This window comes from Phoxinus phoxinus, assembly GCF_949152265.1.
Source record: "Phoxinus phoxinus genome assembly, chromosome: 2".
Lineage (NCBI taxonomy): Eukaryota > Metazoa > Chordata > Actinopteri > Cypriniformes > Leuciscidae > Phoxinus > Phoxinus phoxinus.
In genome coordinates this window covers 53,538,334-53,557,267 of record NC_136877.1, presented here as the reverse complement: position 1 = coordinate 53,557,267, position 18,934 = coordinate 53,538,334, and the positions used below count along the sequence as shown (strand labels likewise).

The following is an 18,934-nucleotide window of genomic DNA, read 5'->3' as shown; positions in this document are numbered from 1 at the left end:
CAGGGCCGGTATCTACTATTCTTGTTCGTTTCCTCAGGCATATCTCTTTTGTCTTTTCAATACTAAGAAGGTTTGATAACTGCTATCAAACCAAGAAATAATACTGTCAATATACTCAAAGTATGAGTTCATGTCTTTCTGACAGGGGACCAATGCCATATCGTCAGCATACTCTATCATTGGACTGAATGTTCCCTTACCTGCCTGTAGACAGCGCTCTCTCTGCTTTCTGTGCCATTCTGCAGCTGTTAATATGAGACACAATCAGATAAATGTTGATATCAACATAAATTACATACGATGACAACACCAGTTGTGGTTTACTCAAGTATGTTTCTTCATATACAGTCCCACCAGGATTTGGTGGGTTCTCGGGTCTCAGGTCCTCCATGAAGACCTCGAGCCCAGAGGATTAAACGACCATAGGAAGACACATAATGGCCATATTCCAGGATGAACATGTCAAGATTCATCAGGCTCAGAATGAGACGGTATAGTAAGTGTTCATGGCTATGTCACACATGTCCCCGCCCAACGGCCACGGCACGGAAATCCGATTAAAACAAATTAGGAAAACTATTTTGTATTAATTATATCTTTATATTAATTATCTTTCAATGCAATACAGTGAATGACAACTGTCTGTGGTCTTCCAGTGCATTAAGTTATTGGCAGTTGTAGGGACGCAAATGGTTTTTCTGACGCGTGCTTAGCCTTGCATTAAATAAATCCATTGTCCATTGCTTGAAATTAAATTTGGATATGCCAAATCCATTTATTGTCCATGGGCATTGCAAATAACATATAAACGAAAAAATAAATACTGCAAACTTTTACCTATTACTAACAAACAAAAATAGAACAAACTGTTGAGCATGAGCACAGTTTGCACATTACAATACTCAACCCAGCATGGTCAAAAAGTTTGTTTGACCTTCCATATGCGCACCTGAAACTCATAATTACCTGGCTTAAGTATACTCAAAATACTCATACGCCCTCTAGTGTCTCAAAAAATATATTTCAACATAATGGCTCCAACAGCAGTTTAGTGGTAAGTCACCAAAACGTCTTGGTTACTGTTAGGGATCGAGGGACCGAGGTGTTGTGTCCAATGAGTCTCGCCATATCTGAGGGACGACCGAGACAAATCAGACACAAGTATTTGTTATATTTCCTGTAATCTTTGTTATATTTCCAAATAATCTTTAAAACCCCTCATCAACATCAAAATAAGGTGCGTGCAACTACAGTAATAGGACCGGTTGATAATAATGGTTGCATGGGTTTACGGCCTGAAAGAATGCAGAGCCTTGCTCTACTAGGAGAGGACACATCAAGCAGACTCTTCTGCATTCATTTATAGACGAAGGACATTGTGTGTATGATCATTATTATGTGTTGTATGGCTCTTGCATTTGTATTTATTTCATGCATGCTTTATGAGAGAACTACTAGCTAATTTAACCCCACCTATATCGTGTCTCCTATCGAATTAATGCTCATTTAACAACAATTTAGTGTACATCGACTCTTTATAGAATCCAGTGTGTGTTTGTTATATTAATCAGAGTATAAATAGACACAAACAGCAAGGCACATGTCTAACAACACTTGAGACAAAGAGCCATAAAACTTCCCAACAGAGGAATTTTCTCGCTTGGAAATTCCACCTTCCTCATTGGTCAAGCCAATCCTGAGAGGTGTGGTTTTATAGAGCATCCACACAAGCTCCTCCCTCTCTTCCTCCCAGACAGCAACATAGTGTCGGCCCAGATCCGGCCCACATCTGGTACTCATGAGCCAGGGCTTTAGAAGGGCGGGTCGGGCTCATAGCCTCGGGTCTGGAGCACCGAGCCCAAAACCACACGGGTCAAGTTCCACCGGCGGCTCTGCAGCGCTTTACTAAAGCATGCCGCTCTGGAACAACGTCACACACACACATACACACACACACACCATTTCACTGACAGATGGAAGTTTTATCAGAAAACTAATCAGAAAGAAATCACATCAAAACGAACATGATAAAAGCAACCGTTACTGGCATTTTTGTTGTTTACTCGAATATTTAAAACCCAAGCATCGATGTTTTACCACAGGTTTACAATAATAACTGATACATTGATCATAATGAATTAACGTCTGTCAAGATTGCTCATTAGTCACACAGAAATAAAGTGGTTTACCGTTATTTCACAAAATAAAAAGGACACGCATACTTATTCAGTGCGCCTGTTCCTGTTTATTTGTAGTCACACAGTATGTTTATGTAACGGGGCGGTACAAGAGCAAAGGGGGTCGTACGGGTGCTTTTAACACACTCTTAACAAAAAAATAATAATATATGATGGACTACGCCACCCCAGACCACTGGGGAAATAATAGCCCTAAGGGCACACAGGTTCGTCTTGAATGAGTGGGTGAGGAGACATGAGTCATATAGAAATAGAAAAGTTTATTATGTTTGTCAATATTGACCAATAAATCTAACAAAAAATCTACATTGGTCATATAGATAATAATCGAAAGGAACACCATCAATCTGCATCTACTCACACTCTATAAATCAATTCTAATTAAAGAAAACCAAATGACCAACAGGAGAGGTATCTGGAGGTCCGGGCCAGCTGCCAAATTGTAGAACCGCTTTGGGCCGACAGTGAAAGCGCGACTGGTCCTGGCACGCACTAGCAGCTCGCTTGCAGATTGCAGCTTGCTTTACTGTATACCAAAACAAGCATTTCGGTTCTTGAACAGCTAAGAGTCAGTTTAATCAACTCTACGCGAGAGCGATTTAACAGCATACGGAACTGCCTGTTCTCAGATCGCTCTCGCGATACTTTGACATCATACACCGACCGGTCAGTGCAGCTGCTTTAAGGCGAAAAAACTGTGAGCAACTTGAATGGGCGTAACTTGAATTTACGTAACTTGAAGTCTTGCAGGATGCAGACAGATACTTAATGGACTTTTCCCTCTGGATCACTCTTTTCTACAGTCGATCCATGAGGAAAACTCCTTACTTCACAGTCAGAACGACGATATCTGTGTGTATTTCCCATTGTTTCATATTCAACCGTTTGTAAAAACAGAAATCACAGACATATGCATGTTCACACCGCAAATATTATTACACAAAAACACGTCTAACAGAATTACACTGGATATGAAGCGTTATCGTCATCTGATGACGTCTGTTTTATTGGGATCGCGCTATAGAAAGTGAAAGTAAAGGAGGACAATCGGGAGCACGTTTCAAAGATTCAGATTTTCGTCTATTTTATCGTTTATGTGTGTACAGCTCATATTCATGTAAACCGGATTATTGTGATTTAACGGACGAGTCTTTGTCTCGGTGAGTTTCTGTTTCCTCGGTGAACACGACAGTCTGATCATATTTCTCTCACATTATTCGAGTGTGTCTGGAAAAATTCCTCAGAGTTTGTTTTATTTGAGTCTGTCTGTATTTTCACAGGGATGTTGTCTATTATTATCCTCGCTTTACTGGTGAATCTCCTCACGGACACTTCTGGTAAGAACCCGTCGAACAGGTTTTGATGTCATTCAATGGCTGAAGTATCCACACAGGCCTGCTAATGCACTGTTCTAGTTTCGTTTTCTCTCGTTTTGCTCTTTTCCTAAAAAATATTAAGTGATCACCAGTGGCATAGTGAATCATTTTCTTGGTGGGGCTGTGGCATATCAAGTTCAGCTAGCGTTACACTGACCTTGACACTCATGGTTATTCATAAAAGCTATGCCTGTGATAAGTTCATTTACTGGTTTCTATCAAATTTTGGATGACCTCCATGACCGATTTAAACAAATGAGACAGGACAACTAGAACTTCAAGAAAAATCATGTAAGCATTCTACATTAAAATTTAAACAAGCCATGTAAATTGTGACAAATGGAGCGTTCAAGTCATGTCATAAAGATCGACCTCACATGAAAACCACAACAATGTCGTAAATACGAGTGGGAAGCTTGAAATTAAACATAAGCCATTTATAGTGTTTAACTGTTAAACTTTAACACATTAATTGATTTTGTCATCATTTTCTATATCCAGCAAAGTAAAACATCAGATTGAAGTGTGATTCCCACAAAAAACTGAATTTTCTGAAAGCTTCAAGGACCCTTTTGGACTCCAAAAGGACACCAAATAACCAAATGATATAAGGAGTCCATATAATTCTATTATACAATAAATGTATGCACACACACACACACCAAAGCACTCATGAAAATAAACATTACAGACAAAAAACACTTCACAGAATTTTCCTTTTTGACGAGTCAGGCTGCGATACCGATCAGGACCACATGGAAACGCCAAAAAACTCCTAAATAAACCGCCTTGACTTGAGTGCATAACCCTACTATTACTAAACACAGCAACATACACATGACAAATCAAACATTATCCTGAGTGTGTGCATAAATGCGGTGTGCGATCAGTGGTCGAGAGCGCACACACACGGTCTGTTGTTTGTGCATCAATATAACAGACTCTCACGCGCTTACTGTACGACTCCTGTGGCTTTCAGAAACAATCACACAATATGACAGGGCTCGTGTTTTAAAGCAAAGCACACATATATAATTCACTATAATCACAATGTGAGTCTCTATTCTCTCTGATATCGCTGATGTAATCAGCCTGGCCTTCTTTACATTAGTGCTGGTTTGGACTGATTGCTTGAATTAATTAGATTACTGGATCACTGCAAGCTTTCCCAAGTTTAACGGCTTAAAATGATCACAAACAGAAGCAGAATCGGGTTAAAGGGTTAGAATGGAAATTTCTTTGTAGATGCTCCTTGTGAGAAACTTTTAAGATCATCTAACTGCATGACGTATATTATGTTAATGACGCAGCTTTACGTACTTTTGTAATTCATTTGTGTGAATAGCTTAATGTGTTAAGGATTTTAAAATGAATCACATGCAAGCCCAAGCAGCAGGAACACCTCTCCTCTCTACAGTCTGCCCCGTCGAGGTCTCCCCGTCGTAACCTCGGTTCCCTGAGAGGAGGGAACAAGACACTGCGCACGCTGCTGTGTTATAACCCTGAGTCTCGCGCAGCACACCTGTTCGTTCAGTCGGAGATTCTGACTCAATGATGGTGAGCTCCGAGCTATATGTGACCCTGGACCACAAAACCAGTCACATGGGTCAATTTTTTTAAATTGAGATTTAGGCCATGTCCACACGGACACGGGTATTTTTATAACCAGAGTTTTTCCTCCTGCGTTTTTGAAAAAATCTCCGTCTACATGAAAACGCAAAAACATGCTATCAAGCGCCGTCAAGAGCATTCCACACCAGCAGGCGGCGATATAACCCTAATCGTAAAGCCACGTTGGCCAATCAGAAGCCGTCAGCGGCGCACATTCTGACGTCAAACACAGCGGATAACGGCGCACACTTTGATGTCGCAAGGCAAAAACTCCGGTTTTACTGTCTACACGACAACACTGCAACCGGCGTTTCTGAAAATCCTCACCCTGGCAGGGGTTTTCAAAATTGTTCGGTTTTAGTGACCAGATACTGCGTTTCCGTGTGGACGAACGGGCGAACTGCGTAAAAAAAGTCACGTTATAAAAATACCCGTGTTCGTGTGGACAAGGCCTTATACATCATCTGAATAAATCATCTTTCCATTGATGTGTGGTTTGTTAGGATATTTGGTCAAGATACAACTATTTAAAATGTGGAATCTGAGGGAGCAGAAAAATGTAAACATTGAGAAAATCTCCTTTAAAGTTGTGCATTTGTGTTCACAATTGTGCTGCACTCACTCACAAAAATACATGTTTTATAGTATATTGCCCGTGCGACTCGAGGTTTTGTGATCCAGGGTCACATATAATCAAAGGCTCCGCCCCTAGCTCGTGCGTCCACGCGTCATTGGCCGGTTTATTCACCGGCACGATGCAATCATGCTTCAGTATTGGGATAACCCCCATAGCGTGGTGATGCAATGTCTTGATCCCTCCTCTCAGGGAACCGAGGTTACGTGAGTAACAAGGATTTACTTGCTCTGACTCGGTAGTGGGTTTGCGGGGTTGCCTAGAATCTCTCCTCATCTCCCTTTTCTGCACTGTCGAAACTTAAGACTGACTGGTATAGTCAGTGTGGTCCTCCTGAACATCAAGCTTGTACTCGAGCCAGTCCGCAAAGTCCAATAGTGTGGGTATAGTGATATGAAGAGGATGTGTGTACCTCTTGAAACTGGACCCGAGCTCATGTGGCAGTTTGCTCATCAGTCAAGACACGTGACCCACACTCCTGCTCGACATTGCCTCTCTGGCCCAGCTGCTCCAACATACCAGGGAATGCACTTGGAGTCTGAACATGCGAAAAGCTTTCACATCTCTACTGTGAATGTTCGGTCCATCCATCAGTTCTGCAATGCATTGAAAGGCTAGCTGATGGGGCCGGCCATACATATTATTGAGGGCTCTCATGGTGTTTGGTCCTCTGGGGAATATACATGATTATATGATTTACTATCATATATATATATATATATATATGGCCGGTGTGGGTCCTCTGGGGAATTGTGCTAAGTTGTGGAGTGAGTGCTGGTGAACTGCTGGTTCCCCATTCATCATCTGTCCCGCTGAGGAGTACGTCTCCAGTCCTGCTCCAGACCCAAAGCCCAACCAGCCGTCATTATTGCCCAGCACTGACTTCTTGCTTGAGCCCACCGCAGACACTGAGCCCCAGCCCGCCACGGAGAAAGCACAAGAGCCAACGCCTGAGTCACACTTAGCGTTTTTATTTATTTATTTAGGTTCATTAGAGGAATTGGAGAACGCCATTTTGCACAGATTGTCCCATATCTGCTGGTCCCGCCCAGACTCTCTCTCCCACCTCCTCTTCCTATAACACCAGTTACACAGCCCCACCACCGCTGATTCCCTTTAGTCCCTCTGCTCCTCCTCTGACAACTCTCCACTGTGTGGATTTACCCAGGGTCTTCTGGTCTCCAGGCTTGCCCAGTAAAGAGGATCCCCTGGCTCCGCCGCCAGCCACTGATTCTGTCACAAAGACTGTTTTGTTTCTACTCCTGTGTCGAGCACTTCAATACAGCCACCAGCCGTGACAGCTATAGATCAACAAATGTTTATATTTACTGAATAAATCATATATATATCCACACTTTCCATTGGATATTATGGCACTGAGTTACAATTACACATTGTAGGTTATTTAGGATAATGTGACACTAAACTAAAACCTAAAAGCTATAACTCTTGACAACAATGTCATAACAAAAAGATTGCTTACTTCCATGATTTAAAAAAAACTATCTCTTATCCAGATAACAATTATATGAGCAAAGAATAAGCAAATATGTTTGGTGCACAAACAAATCAAACGTTTAAAATCAGTGGGAAATCAAATGAAGAAATACAAATGCTCATTATGTAAGATTAACAAATACAGTTTATGCATAGAATATTTGCACTAATGCATATGCATTACTGACAAAGGCATATTATATTTCATTGGGTGCTTTTTCTGTGTCTCTCAGAGTCGTTCACTGTTGTGGTTCCTCGTGATCAGATAGTGGCTCATGTCGGGTCCACAGTCACTCTGCCCTGCTGGATCTCTCCTCCTGAGAACGCTGAAGCTCTGGAGATCCGCTGGTACCGTCATGACCAGTTCAGCAACCCTGTCCTCTTCTATCAGCATGGGAAGATCCAGGACGTCCAGGAGGAATCGTACAGGAACAGAAGCTCACTGACTGTGTGGTCAGATCAGTCTGGAGGACTGAAGGATGGAGACGTCTCTCTACGGCTGGAGAAACTCACAGTTCAGGATGAAGGTTCATTTCACTGTTATGTCAGTGGAGAAAGTGAATATGGCAGCAGAGAGGTGGTTCTCAAAGTCACTGGTGAGTCAAAAACTACAATTCATTGTTTTCAAGGTTCTACACCTTATTAAAGAAATAGTTCACATGTTTTGTTGCATTAATAGGCTTTTCTCCAGATTTCTACTAATCTATCTCTCTAACCAATAGAATATCAAACCCATTTTTTAAGGAATGCTGCCTTAATTTTCCAAAGAAATGGTCAAGCAGCCTCCATTGAACCACTGGAGATGCATTTACCCAAATATATATATTAAAAATATACTTGCACAGTTGGGAGAACATCTGAACGTCTGTCTCTTGTCTTCCAGCTTTAGGATCCGCTCCTGTCCTGTTTCCTCAGCCTCTGGATGATGGACGTGTGAACATCAGCTGTAAGTCCAGCGGCTGGTATCCAGAGCCGGACGTCACCTGGATGTCAGCTGAGCGACCGGTTCTCCGTCCTGGAGGAGTGTCTCGCAGTCGTGGAGCAGATGAGATGTTCTCTGTCCACAGCTGGACGGTCGTCTCTCACTCGGACGCTACACTGGTCTCATGCTCAATGTCTCTCAAGACTGGAGAGTTTAGAGAAAGTAGGATTGACATACAGGCCGTCATCCCTTCAGGTCAGAGAACATTTTAACTCATACTTGATGTTTAAGTTGCAGGACATTGCAGGATATCTGTACTCATCTCATACAAAGTGATTAAGTTTGCTTGAACTTCACATAATTTTCATGTGATCATTTCCAACACCTTAAATGCTACTGTAACGAGGTTCGTTGTTATGGGCGGGAACCGGCGAACATTCAAAGGACTTAAATAATAAAATAAAACAAATACAAAAATGAAAGTATAAGCCAGCAGCCGCTCGCGGACGACTGCTGGCTACACAAAACAGAAACAAAACACTACACAAGTCCAGCCCTGTTCCTCCATTTTAATATTATTCACGGCACGCCACCGTTCTCGCGCCGTTCTCACGTCCCTCGACCTCGTCCTGCTTTCTACCTTGTGCTTTTTTATATAATTTAAGGGACACTTCACCCATTTGCATTAAGCTTTGTATGGTTAGAGACCCAGTAATATTTTTGAATGGTCATGCATTATTCCCTCATTTTCGCCTGAGAAGGGAGAAATAAGGATTTCAGAGTTGCAGTTCCTGCTTATAATGATGTAAAAATCGTTCTAAGCAGGAAGTCAAATATCTTTTTAGAGGGGTTGAGACTACAAACACTCGTTCCTCATTATTCCAGGGGGAGGGACCCACTCACGCAACAGACCTATTACAGATCAGTGGGTGGGACTTCACTTTCTGAAACTAAAAGCAATATCCTCCATCTTGTTTGGAAGCTAAGCTAGCAGGCGCTGTGGAGCCAGATGTGAAGTTACGACAATGGCGGAAGGTAACTTACTCAATATGATATGGAAGAAGAGGATTTGGAAAGTTCAAAAAGTTTAAAAGTTCAAAAAGATACTTTTACGAGCCGCAATATAGCGAAGAGCAGCCGAGGCTGATGGAGGAACAGGAGGCGCCGGCGGCAGAAGACATGCCTGTGGCGGACGAGGAGCCCGGACTGGTGCGAGCTGGGGCAGACTGGGGTGGACTGGTGCGAGCTGGGGCAGACTGAGGTGGACTGGCTCGAGCTGGGACGGACTGAGGTGGACTGGCTCGAGCTGGGGCGGACTGGCTCGAGCTGGGGCGGACTGGCTCGAGCTGGGGCGGACTGGCTCGAGCTGGGGCGGACTGAGGTGGACTGGCTCGAGCTGGGACGGACTGAGGTGGACTGGCTCGAGCTGGGGCGGACTGGCTCGAGCTGGGGCGGACTGGCTCGAGCTGGGGCGGACTGGCTCGAGCTGGGGCGGACTGGCTCGAGCTGGGGCGGACTGGGGTGGACTGGCTCAAGCTGGGGCGGACTGGCTCTAGCTGGGGTGGACTAACTCGAGCTGGGGCGGACTGGGGTGGACTGGCTCGAGCTGGGGCGGACTGGGGTGGACTGGCTCGAGCTGGGGCGACTGGCTCGAGCTGGGGCGGGCGGGGGTGGACTTGCTCGAGCTGGGGCAGACTGGGGTGGACTGGCTCGAGCTGGGGTGGACTTGCTCGAGCTGGGGCGGGCGGGGGTGGACTGGGGTGGACTGGCTCGAGCTGGGGTGGGCTGGGGTGGACTTGCTCGAGCTGGGGCGGACTGGCTCGAGCTGGGGCGGGCTGGGGTGGGCTGGGGTGGACTGGCTCGAGCTGGGGTGGACTGGCTCCGAGCTGGGGCGGGCTGGGGCGGACTGGCTCGAGCTGGGGCGGGCTGGGGTGGACTTGCTCGAGCTGGGGCGGACTGGCTCGAGCTGGGGCGGGCTGGGGTGGACTGGCTCGAGCTGGGGCGGGCTGGGGTGGACTGGCTCGAGCTGGGGTGGACTGGCTCCGAGCTGGGGCGGGCTGGGGCGGACTGGCTCGAGCTGGGGCGGACTGGCTCGAGCTGGGGTGGGCTGGGGTGGACTTGCTCGAGCTGGGGCGGACTGGCTCGAGCTGGGGCGGGCTGGGGTGGACTGGCTCGAGCTGGGGCGGGCTGGGGTGGACTGGCTCGAGCTGGGGTGGACTGGCTTGAGCTGGGGCGGACTGGGGTGGACTGGCTCGAGCTGGGGTGGACTGGCTTGAGCTGGGGTGGACTGGCTCGAGCTGGGGCGGACTGGCTCGAGCTGGGGCGGACTGGCTTGAGCTGGGGTGGACTGGCTCGAGCTGGGGCGGACTGGGGTGGACTGGCTCGAGCTGGGGCGGACTGGCTCGAGCTGGGGCGGACTGGGGTGGACTGGCTCGAGCTGGGGTGGACTGGCTTGAGCTGGGGTGGACTGGCTCGAGCTGGGGCGGGCTGGGGTGGACTGGCTCGAGCTGGGGCGGACTGGGGTGGACTGGCTCGAGCTGGGGCGGACTGGCTCGAGCTGGGGCGGACTGGGGTGGACTGGCTCGAGCTGGGGTGGACTGGCTTGAGCTGGGGCGGACTGGGGTGGACTGGCTTGAGCTGGGGTGGACTGGCTCGAGCTGGGGCGGGCTGGCTTGAGCTGGGGCGGACTGGGGTGGACTGGCTTGAGCTGGGGTGGACTGGCTCGAGCTGGGGTGGACTGGCTTGAGCTGGGGCGGACTGGGGTGGACTGGCTTGAGCTGGGGTGGACTGGCTCGAGCTGGGGCGGGCTGGGGTGGACTGGCTCGAGCTGGGGCGGACTGGCTCGAGCTGGGGTGGACTGGGGTGGACTGGCTCGAGCTGGGGCGGACTGGGGTGGACTGGCTCGAGCTGGGGCGGACTGGGGTGGACTGGCTCGAGCTGGGGCGGACTGGCTCGAGCTGGGGCGGACTGGCTCGAGCTGGGGCGGACTGGCTCGAGCTGGGGCGGACTGGGGTGGACTGGCTCGAGCTGGGGCGGACTGGGGTGGACTGGCTCGAGCTGGGGCGGACTGGGGCGACTGGTGGTGCCGGTGCGCATACGGACACAGAGATAGAGTTCGTCTGCTGCAAAGAATTTCAACGATGCCAATTTCTCCTGGACGAAATCTCTGAATCAGACGAGGACACGGACGTTTGTGTTGTGGACCATCATAGTTCCGCACCGCATCTGTTCTGACTGAACAATATCCCGGTACCGTGCAATCATTCACCATTTCGAAAGAAATACAAACGAGGAGTAATTCACTAATGAGTTCGCCAACTAACTTTAATGTTTGTGTGACATTAATTTCAAGCTCTGGTGGTTAGCTAGCTGTGTAGACGGAAGAGAGATTTCTCGGATAGGCGGATACCCCGTTCTGGATTAGTGGGAGTGGCTTGCGGAGCTTTGCAATGTGGTGCATTGTGGGAGTTGTTGTCTTTCATACAAACGCGCCCTAAAGTTACTTTCTGTCTTTTCTCGGTCAAGAAGGCACCAAATTAAAAAATTATTTTACATTTCGACTACATATATGACCCACTTTCAATAAAGATCAATGTTCCCACGGGTGAAATGCTCCTTTAAGACTGCTCATAACCTTTTAAAGTGTTACATAAAGACGTAGATTGGTCTAATTTGAAGACTGATTACCCCCAAATAACTGCTAGTTGGTCATACTAGTTCTTCAGACACAGTCTTAACATAATGGCTATGTTTATGCAACTGGCCTCTGGTTTCTCTCTCAGATTCATCAGATCCATCAGATCCATGGAAGGCTCCTTTCTTCATCATTCTCATTTGTGCTGTTCTGGGTTTGGCTGGGTTGATCCTGTACAAATACAGACATAAACTAACAGGTAAATAACAGAATTCATCTTCAGGAGGTTTTTCTGTATTCAGTTTCTCATTTGTTTATATTTTTATCTGTTTTTCAGGGAAGAAACAAAAAGATCAAAGTAAGTAACATGAACTCACTTCATCAACATCTACATACAATCATGAAGTGAATTACCCTTCAGGCACAGAGTTACCAGGGGGAAATGCCACTTAGCCAGTTTCAAGCATAACAAACCTTTACATTTTATGAACATCTGTTGCTGATGGTGCTTCTGAAATTGTTACCAGTTAAACTGAGTTGACTTTTAAACACATTTCTGTATGTTTTAATGAAGGGAACATACAGAATGAGAAGCTATAAAAGTATAATTAATTGTTGTTTTAAAAGTCTGGAGTATTTGTGAAAGCAGATTGATAATAAACCTTTCAATGAAATTCTCTCATTTTAGATCCCAAGGATGGATTGATGGAGAAACTGATAAAGAAAGGTATTTGAAGAAGTTGTTCTTTGTTATACTTTTATAGGAAGTGCTGAAGTGACCCACTAACCCACTAAATTAACATCTACATGTTGTAGCGAAGACAACATTAATATAACAGGTTTGGAGACTCTGAGTGGAATATTGTAGATGAGTGAAAATAGAAAGAACAGAACAGCAAAATAATCACGCGTTAAAAATAAACAAGCATTTTCATTTGAGGTCAGAATATCTGAAATATTACTTTTGTATTGGTCTAACTTAATATCATGCTTCTTAAACATGTTTTGGGTGTAAAAAGAGCGTCTTGCGCTTCAATGGAAGCCAATTTTTTTTCACAGTATTTCTTTGTATAAATTATTTTACAAATTCTAAAATTTTATTTCTAAATTACAGGTAGATTTTTGTATCCCAGATTCTGTACGTCTCAGATTTTTGGACTCTAATGTATATTTTACAAACTATTGCAGACATTATATATGCAATTTCTTATAAATGTCTATGACTAGAACATAATCTGAACAATCAAATATACTTCAATATTCAAAATAGACAATACATGAAAGTTGAATGTTATTTTAAGCAAAACCTCATTGTTTTTTTATTTTAGCTGTGGGAGAAGAAACTATAGAAGAACTGAGGAAACATGCAGGTATGACATCATCTCAGTTATTTATGAATATACCTGTAAATATTTTACACACAAAGATGACTAATTCCTGTTTTACTTATTCCTTACAGTTCAGATCACTATTGACCGTGAGCGTTCACATCCAGATCTGAGGGTTTCTAATGACTATAAAAGGGTGAGAGATCCTCTAGAGTATAAACCCACTGCAGAGGGATTTCCATATGAATTATGTGCATCTGGAGCTCAGAGATTTACATCTGGACGTCACTATTGGGAGGTAGAGTTGGCACAAAAAGACACACCTCCTAAACACTACTGGTTAATTGGTGTGGCGAAACATGACAGATCTGATTTTACTCCATCGAGCGGTTCCTGGTTCTTGTGTTCAGACGGTGCTAATGGCTTTTACATCAACACTGATCCACCAGTTACTCTCCCACTGACACCGAGACCTGAACAACTGGGAGTTCTGTTAGATTATGATCTCGGTCAGCTGTCCTTTTACAATGTCAAAGAGAGGAAACATCTGCTGACCATGAGCACCAGATTCACTGGACCAGTCGTTCCGCTGTTTAATCCTGGAGTCGGAGAGCAGAGTCCACTTGTAATTCTGGATTGCCCAGAACCTGTAGAATCAGCTGTAGAAACACCTGTAGAATCAGCTGTAGAAACACCTGTAGAATCAGCTGTAGAAATACCTGTAGAAATACCTGTAGAATCAGCTGTAGAAATACCTGTAGAAATACCTGTAGAAATACCTGTAGAATCAGCTGTAGAAATACCTGTAGAAATACCTGTAGAAATACCTGTAGAGTCCAGTGTACCTTTACTGGGTAACAGCTCAGACCCCTGACGGACCAATCCAGTGTGTTCAGACAGTACAGCAAATTTGGAAAAAGTAAATATCTCTTCTTAGATATACAAACTACAGAAATTTATAAAATGGCAAATAAAAAGTAGAGCATGGCACTATCAAGCTCACGGGTTTGATTCCCAGAGATCACGAATAATGATAAATGTTCAACTTGAATGCACCAGTTCAACCAGACGTTAAGTTACGACAACTTTAGATGAAGCATCAGTTCCGCATCCGCTCTCAAATCACTAATTAAATTATATCTACAGTGTCAAATAAACACAGTGATAGAAACCTTTAACAATCAGATATTCGCAACAGCTGTAATCACAATCTTTAATATTTGATTCATTATGCAGCGCTTCAATCAGAACCAATTTTAGCTTTCCACTGCGCTGCTTTTTAACTTTTTTTTCTATAAAGGCCTCTTCTCACAATAACTGTAATGACAATGATCAAGACACATCAAGAAGTCATTCTAAATATAAAACAACAGCAGAGTCCACAGCACAACTATAATGATAACGGCGTGGAGAAACAATATCATTAGAATCACTTTCAGAACAATTGTTTCCAGCTGATGATTGACAGCCAATCAGAATCCATCCTGCTTTCACCAGCTCAAGCGTTTAAAGCGACAGGCGTCAAAACTGAGAATAAACAGAACAATATTGTGCGTTAGAGTGGATGATAATATCATTATAGTTCCCTTTCGAAAGGGAACTGGCGCTGCGTCCCCTAGGGGTCACTATGGGGAATGCCTTGGGCGTGACCGGTGTCTCAAGTAGAAATCTAAACTCAACAATGAACTTGACATTGGCAGCTTGACATTCATTTAATATGTAAATATAACACAACATATTAGGGCTGGGTATTTTTTTTTTTTTTTTTTAACCTTTATTTTACCAGGAAGAAAACTCACTGAGATTAAAATCTCTTTTTCGGGAGTGTCCTGGCCAAGATAGGCAGCTAAGTTTACATAGACAATTTACATCAAAATTTACAACACACAAACAAATCTCATTACATAAATAAAAATAAAAAAATATATATAAAATGCATCTGGTTACAAACATTTACACACAACCAATTTACTCTGATGATTATCCAATAAATATTTAAATTGACCACAAGATACTAAATCTTTTAACTTCATCTCAGTCTGGAGAAGATTCCAATCCGATGCTGCGGCATATTTAAAAGAGGTTTTACCCATCTCGGTTCTAGCAAAAGGCACACAAAAATTGTAGGTCGATTTAGAGCGTAATGAGTAATTTCCAGATGACTTCTGATTTATAAGACAACAAAGATAAGGGGGTAGATAACCCAATATAGCTTTGTAAATCAATTGGTACCAGTGCTTTTTTCTTCTAATAGTATTGACAAATTTCTCAATTCAATTTCGATATACAAGCTTTCATTCAGTTTTGGATTTATATCAGGTACAGTAAATTATTATAATTTTCTATTTTTTTGTATAATATTAAAATTAACTGATTTGTATGACAAACTTGTAAACGGCACATGCGTGTTTATAACAACTTTTTAATGTTTTTAATGCTTGTTTTCATGACTGATTTATTCAACACATACAATTTTAAAGTACAGGTTAAGTAAAAATATAATGCAAATGTAATAGTGTTTATAGACATCGAAAGGCATTTTCTGAGGTAAACGTGACGTTACGTGACATTGTTTATAAGCTGTGTTATTGACGTCTTCTGGCGGATTACACGAGACATGATAGACTTCAGAAGATCTCTGTATCTCTCAACACTCCTGATGTTCACTCATGTTTATTTGCGGCTGTAACTGGTAGGAAATGTTGCTGGAAATGCCCAGCTCTCCATTGACATTAATGGGATCTTGTTGTGACCGTAACAAAGAATCGGTTCATCAGAATGAGAATCAGTTAAAATCAAGGCATTGATATTGCCAAGAACATGATCCCTGAAGGAGATTACCCTACGGATGATACTAATGATAAGATGATGATAATGATCCCTAAATATATCGCAATCAAATATTCTTTTCATTGAATATTGATGGAGACAATGAACAGAAAGAAAAAAGATGGTAAAGTAAGTTTAGATGATTAATCATGTAAATGTAAAGGCAGCTGATGAGGTCAAACTGATCTACATAAATGTGTAATGATTAAAGCTGGATATAATAAAGTAATGCTTCATATGTTAAGCTTGTTGTGTTGAACGGCTCTGTAAAGTGTGTGTGGTGCTCTTAACAAGTTAAACATTTAACTAGACCCTTTTTTATTAGTGCAGATCTGGAGATAAGAGTGTACTTTGTATCTGTGTAATGCACGTCTGTCTTGCAACTTTTTTTTGTTATTTTAATAAAATATCATTATTGGAGTGCAAAGTCTGAGTCTGAGTCCACAAATCAAGATTAATCACACAAATACAGTAAAACTACAGCTCTATCAGAGGTGCTGGATGTGTGTGTGTGTGTGTGTGTGTGTGCGCTGCTGAACATCTGAACTACAGCCACATCTCCTGAGAGAATTCAACAACTGAGAACTGCTAACGCATTAAGAAAGGCTGAGACAAGTGAACACAGAAAAGTGTTAGAAACATGAATAAGTGTGTGAAAGTATGCAGTTAACAATGATACACACACACACACACTTCTGCCTCGTGAAATCATTGAACAGTGTTTAATTCAACTAGTGGTGCATCTTGGAAATAAAGTTATTTTGCGATTTTAATCCAATTTTGGGTCTGATTAAATAACTTAAAGGAATGTTTGAAACACAATGGAATAAAGTCCCCCTGTGGTGTAAATCCAGCTGTTACTGTAGTTTATGTGTGTATGTGGAGTTATTAATCTGCTTTAACACACACATGTGTAAGTTCATAAGTCGACAGCATTGCTGAGTATTTTCTGCTTAAAACTGCAGTGAACCAAAGACAGTCTCAAACACACGGTTTGAAATCGCTGGTGTTTCTGACGTCACACACTACCTTGACCAATCAGATCAACGTGTGATCGTCCACCAGTGGATCTCTGAGTGAGTGAGTGAGTGGAGGCGGGGCTCATTTGCATATTCAGAGAGCCGTGCATACTAAATGAGACGAGACATGAAGACATTCTTTATCAAGGAAAAAACTTGTAAAAGTAATTTTGGTGATGAAAGACGAGTTCTGGGATAAATGATTGACTACAGGGGACTTTAAGTGACGTTACACGGCGGATGACATCATATCCTGTTCACTGTGGGAAATCTCTGCTGTTATAATCTCTGTAATCCACACACACACACATGAGCAGAATAAACACTGATTCCTGGAGTTAAACACTGCAGTGGCGCCATCTAGTGTTCAGCGGGACACATCTCGCACACATTGCTTTGTTCCTTTTAAGATTAGGAGATGGGAAATATTTGTTTAATGTAATGTGGCCACATTTCCCAGACTCAGAAACCAGTTGCTGTTGTAATGTCAGACAGTAAAGCTACTCGGATCATGCATGGCGGATCATGTTCATTGATATATATGAATAGAAAACACTCATAAATAATATGAAGACACAGCCGGCTTGGTTTTTTTCATGTGTTTGTAATTTAATAAAAGCACATGACAATCTGAAACTCCAACAGTGTGACACTGAGCTCTGCATTCGTCACGATATCATCATCATCATCCGGCTAAAATCTGATAGACTTTACAACAGCGCTTAAGAAAACAAGTTTACAATGCAGTCAGTATTTACAGAATGTACACGAGCACGGCTAATATCAGGGTTACCACACACACACACACACACACACACACACACACACACACACACACACACACACACACACACACACACACACACACACGTGAGGGGTTCACTACACATCTCCTGTTTGGCACACAGCTCAACCGGAGCCGAACGGGCCTCAGTGAACTCCAGCAGAGCGACACACACACGTCCAGGTCAAAGGTCACACATGTCTCAGATCAGAGGTCGTCTGTGGAAACTGGGTTTCGTCACGGAATAAAAGAAAGAAGCTTTATAGCTGCAAATTATGAGATAAAAAGTCAAAATTATAATTTTTTTATTCCATGGCGGAAACAAGTTTGCACAATTTTCAGAAATATAAGAAAATAAATAATATTGGAAAATCATTAATGTAATGCAAAAATCTTCTTCTGAACGAACTGCAGATTATCGTCGTGTAATAACCCCAGAACTGAGCATCTCATAATGAACATCAATACACTATACGCATTTATTAATATCAGGTAATGCACTCTGTCAACATTCGAGAACACACGACATGTTTATTAACTAACATGAACACAAGTTCGTACTGTAAAGATATATTGCTCATAGTTCATGCTAACTGATGCATTAGCTAATGCTAACGAATGAGAGCTTGTGTTACTGTTGTTTACTTTATTTCATTATCAACAGAGATTCTGTCAAAAACAAGTGGAAAGTAAAACACTGTTTGATTTGTGAGTCCTTCTCCGACACAGTTTGAGGAACACTACTGTGGTGACCGTACAACTGACCACGTCTCGTCTGAACACGTCTGAGAAACTGTTCAAAACAACGATCACAGAGAGATCAGAACATCAGAACAACAGGCTTAATCTTCATCATCCTCATCTCAGACTTTTCCCTGGTGGTGTTGCGGTGAACTACGAGCTGGACGTGTTCTGACATCATCAGCTCTAACCTCTGTGACCTGTGACCTCTGACAGTGACATCATCAGCTCTGACCTCTGACAGTGACATCATCAGCTCTGACCTCTGACAGTGACATCATCAGCTCTGACCTCTGACAGTGACATCATCAGCTCTGACAGTGACATCATCAGCTCTGACCTCTGACAGTGACATCATCAG

At 43.3% G+C, this 18,934-nt stretch overlaps 2 protein-coding genes across 3 annotated transcripts in view; both read left to right on the top strand.

Annotated features, from left to right (window-relative positions):
- The window catches only part of LOC306993517 (putative C-type lectin domain family 20 member A), a 431,197-nt gene that overhangs the window by 72,700 nt on the left and 339,563 nt on the right, over window positions 1-18,934 (top strand). The window lies entirely within an intron of this gene.
- LOC306983577 (butyrophilin subfamily 1 member A1-like) lies at window positions 3,136-16,449 on the top strand. The gene is made up of 9 exons (XM_079584097.1): window positions 3,136-3,358; window positions 3,479-3,535; window positions 7,550-7,912; window positions 8,200-8,493; window positions 12,021-12,131; window positions 12,210-12,230; window positions 12,561-12,599; window positions 13,201-13,242; window positions 13,332-16,449. The coding sequence occupies exons 2-9, from the start codon at window positions 3,481-3,483 to the stop codon at window positions 14,072-14,074; spliced, it is 1,668 nt and encodes a 555-aa protein (XP_079440223.1). The 5' UTR covers window positions 3,136-3,358; window positions 3,479-3,480; the 3' UTR covers window positions 14,075-16,449.

Excerpts from the sequence above, each read along its gene's own strand:
- LOC306983577 (XM_079584097.1), top strand. The coding sequence starts at position 3,481 with ATGTTGTCTATTATTATCCTCGCTTTACTGGTGAATCTCCTCACGGAC. Across the intron at positions 12,132-12,209 it reads ATACAGACATAAACTAACAG|GGAAGAAACAAAAAGATCAA; the intron begins GTAAATAACAGA and ends TCTGTTTTTCAG. Across the intron at positions 13,243-13,331 it reads AGAACTGAGGAAACATGCAG|TTCAGATCACTATTGACCGT; the intron begins GTATGACATCAT and ends TATTCCTTACAG.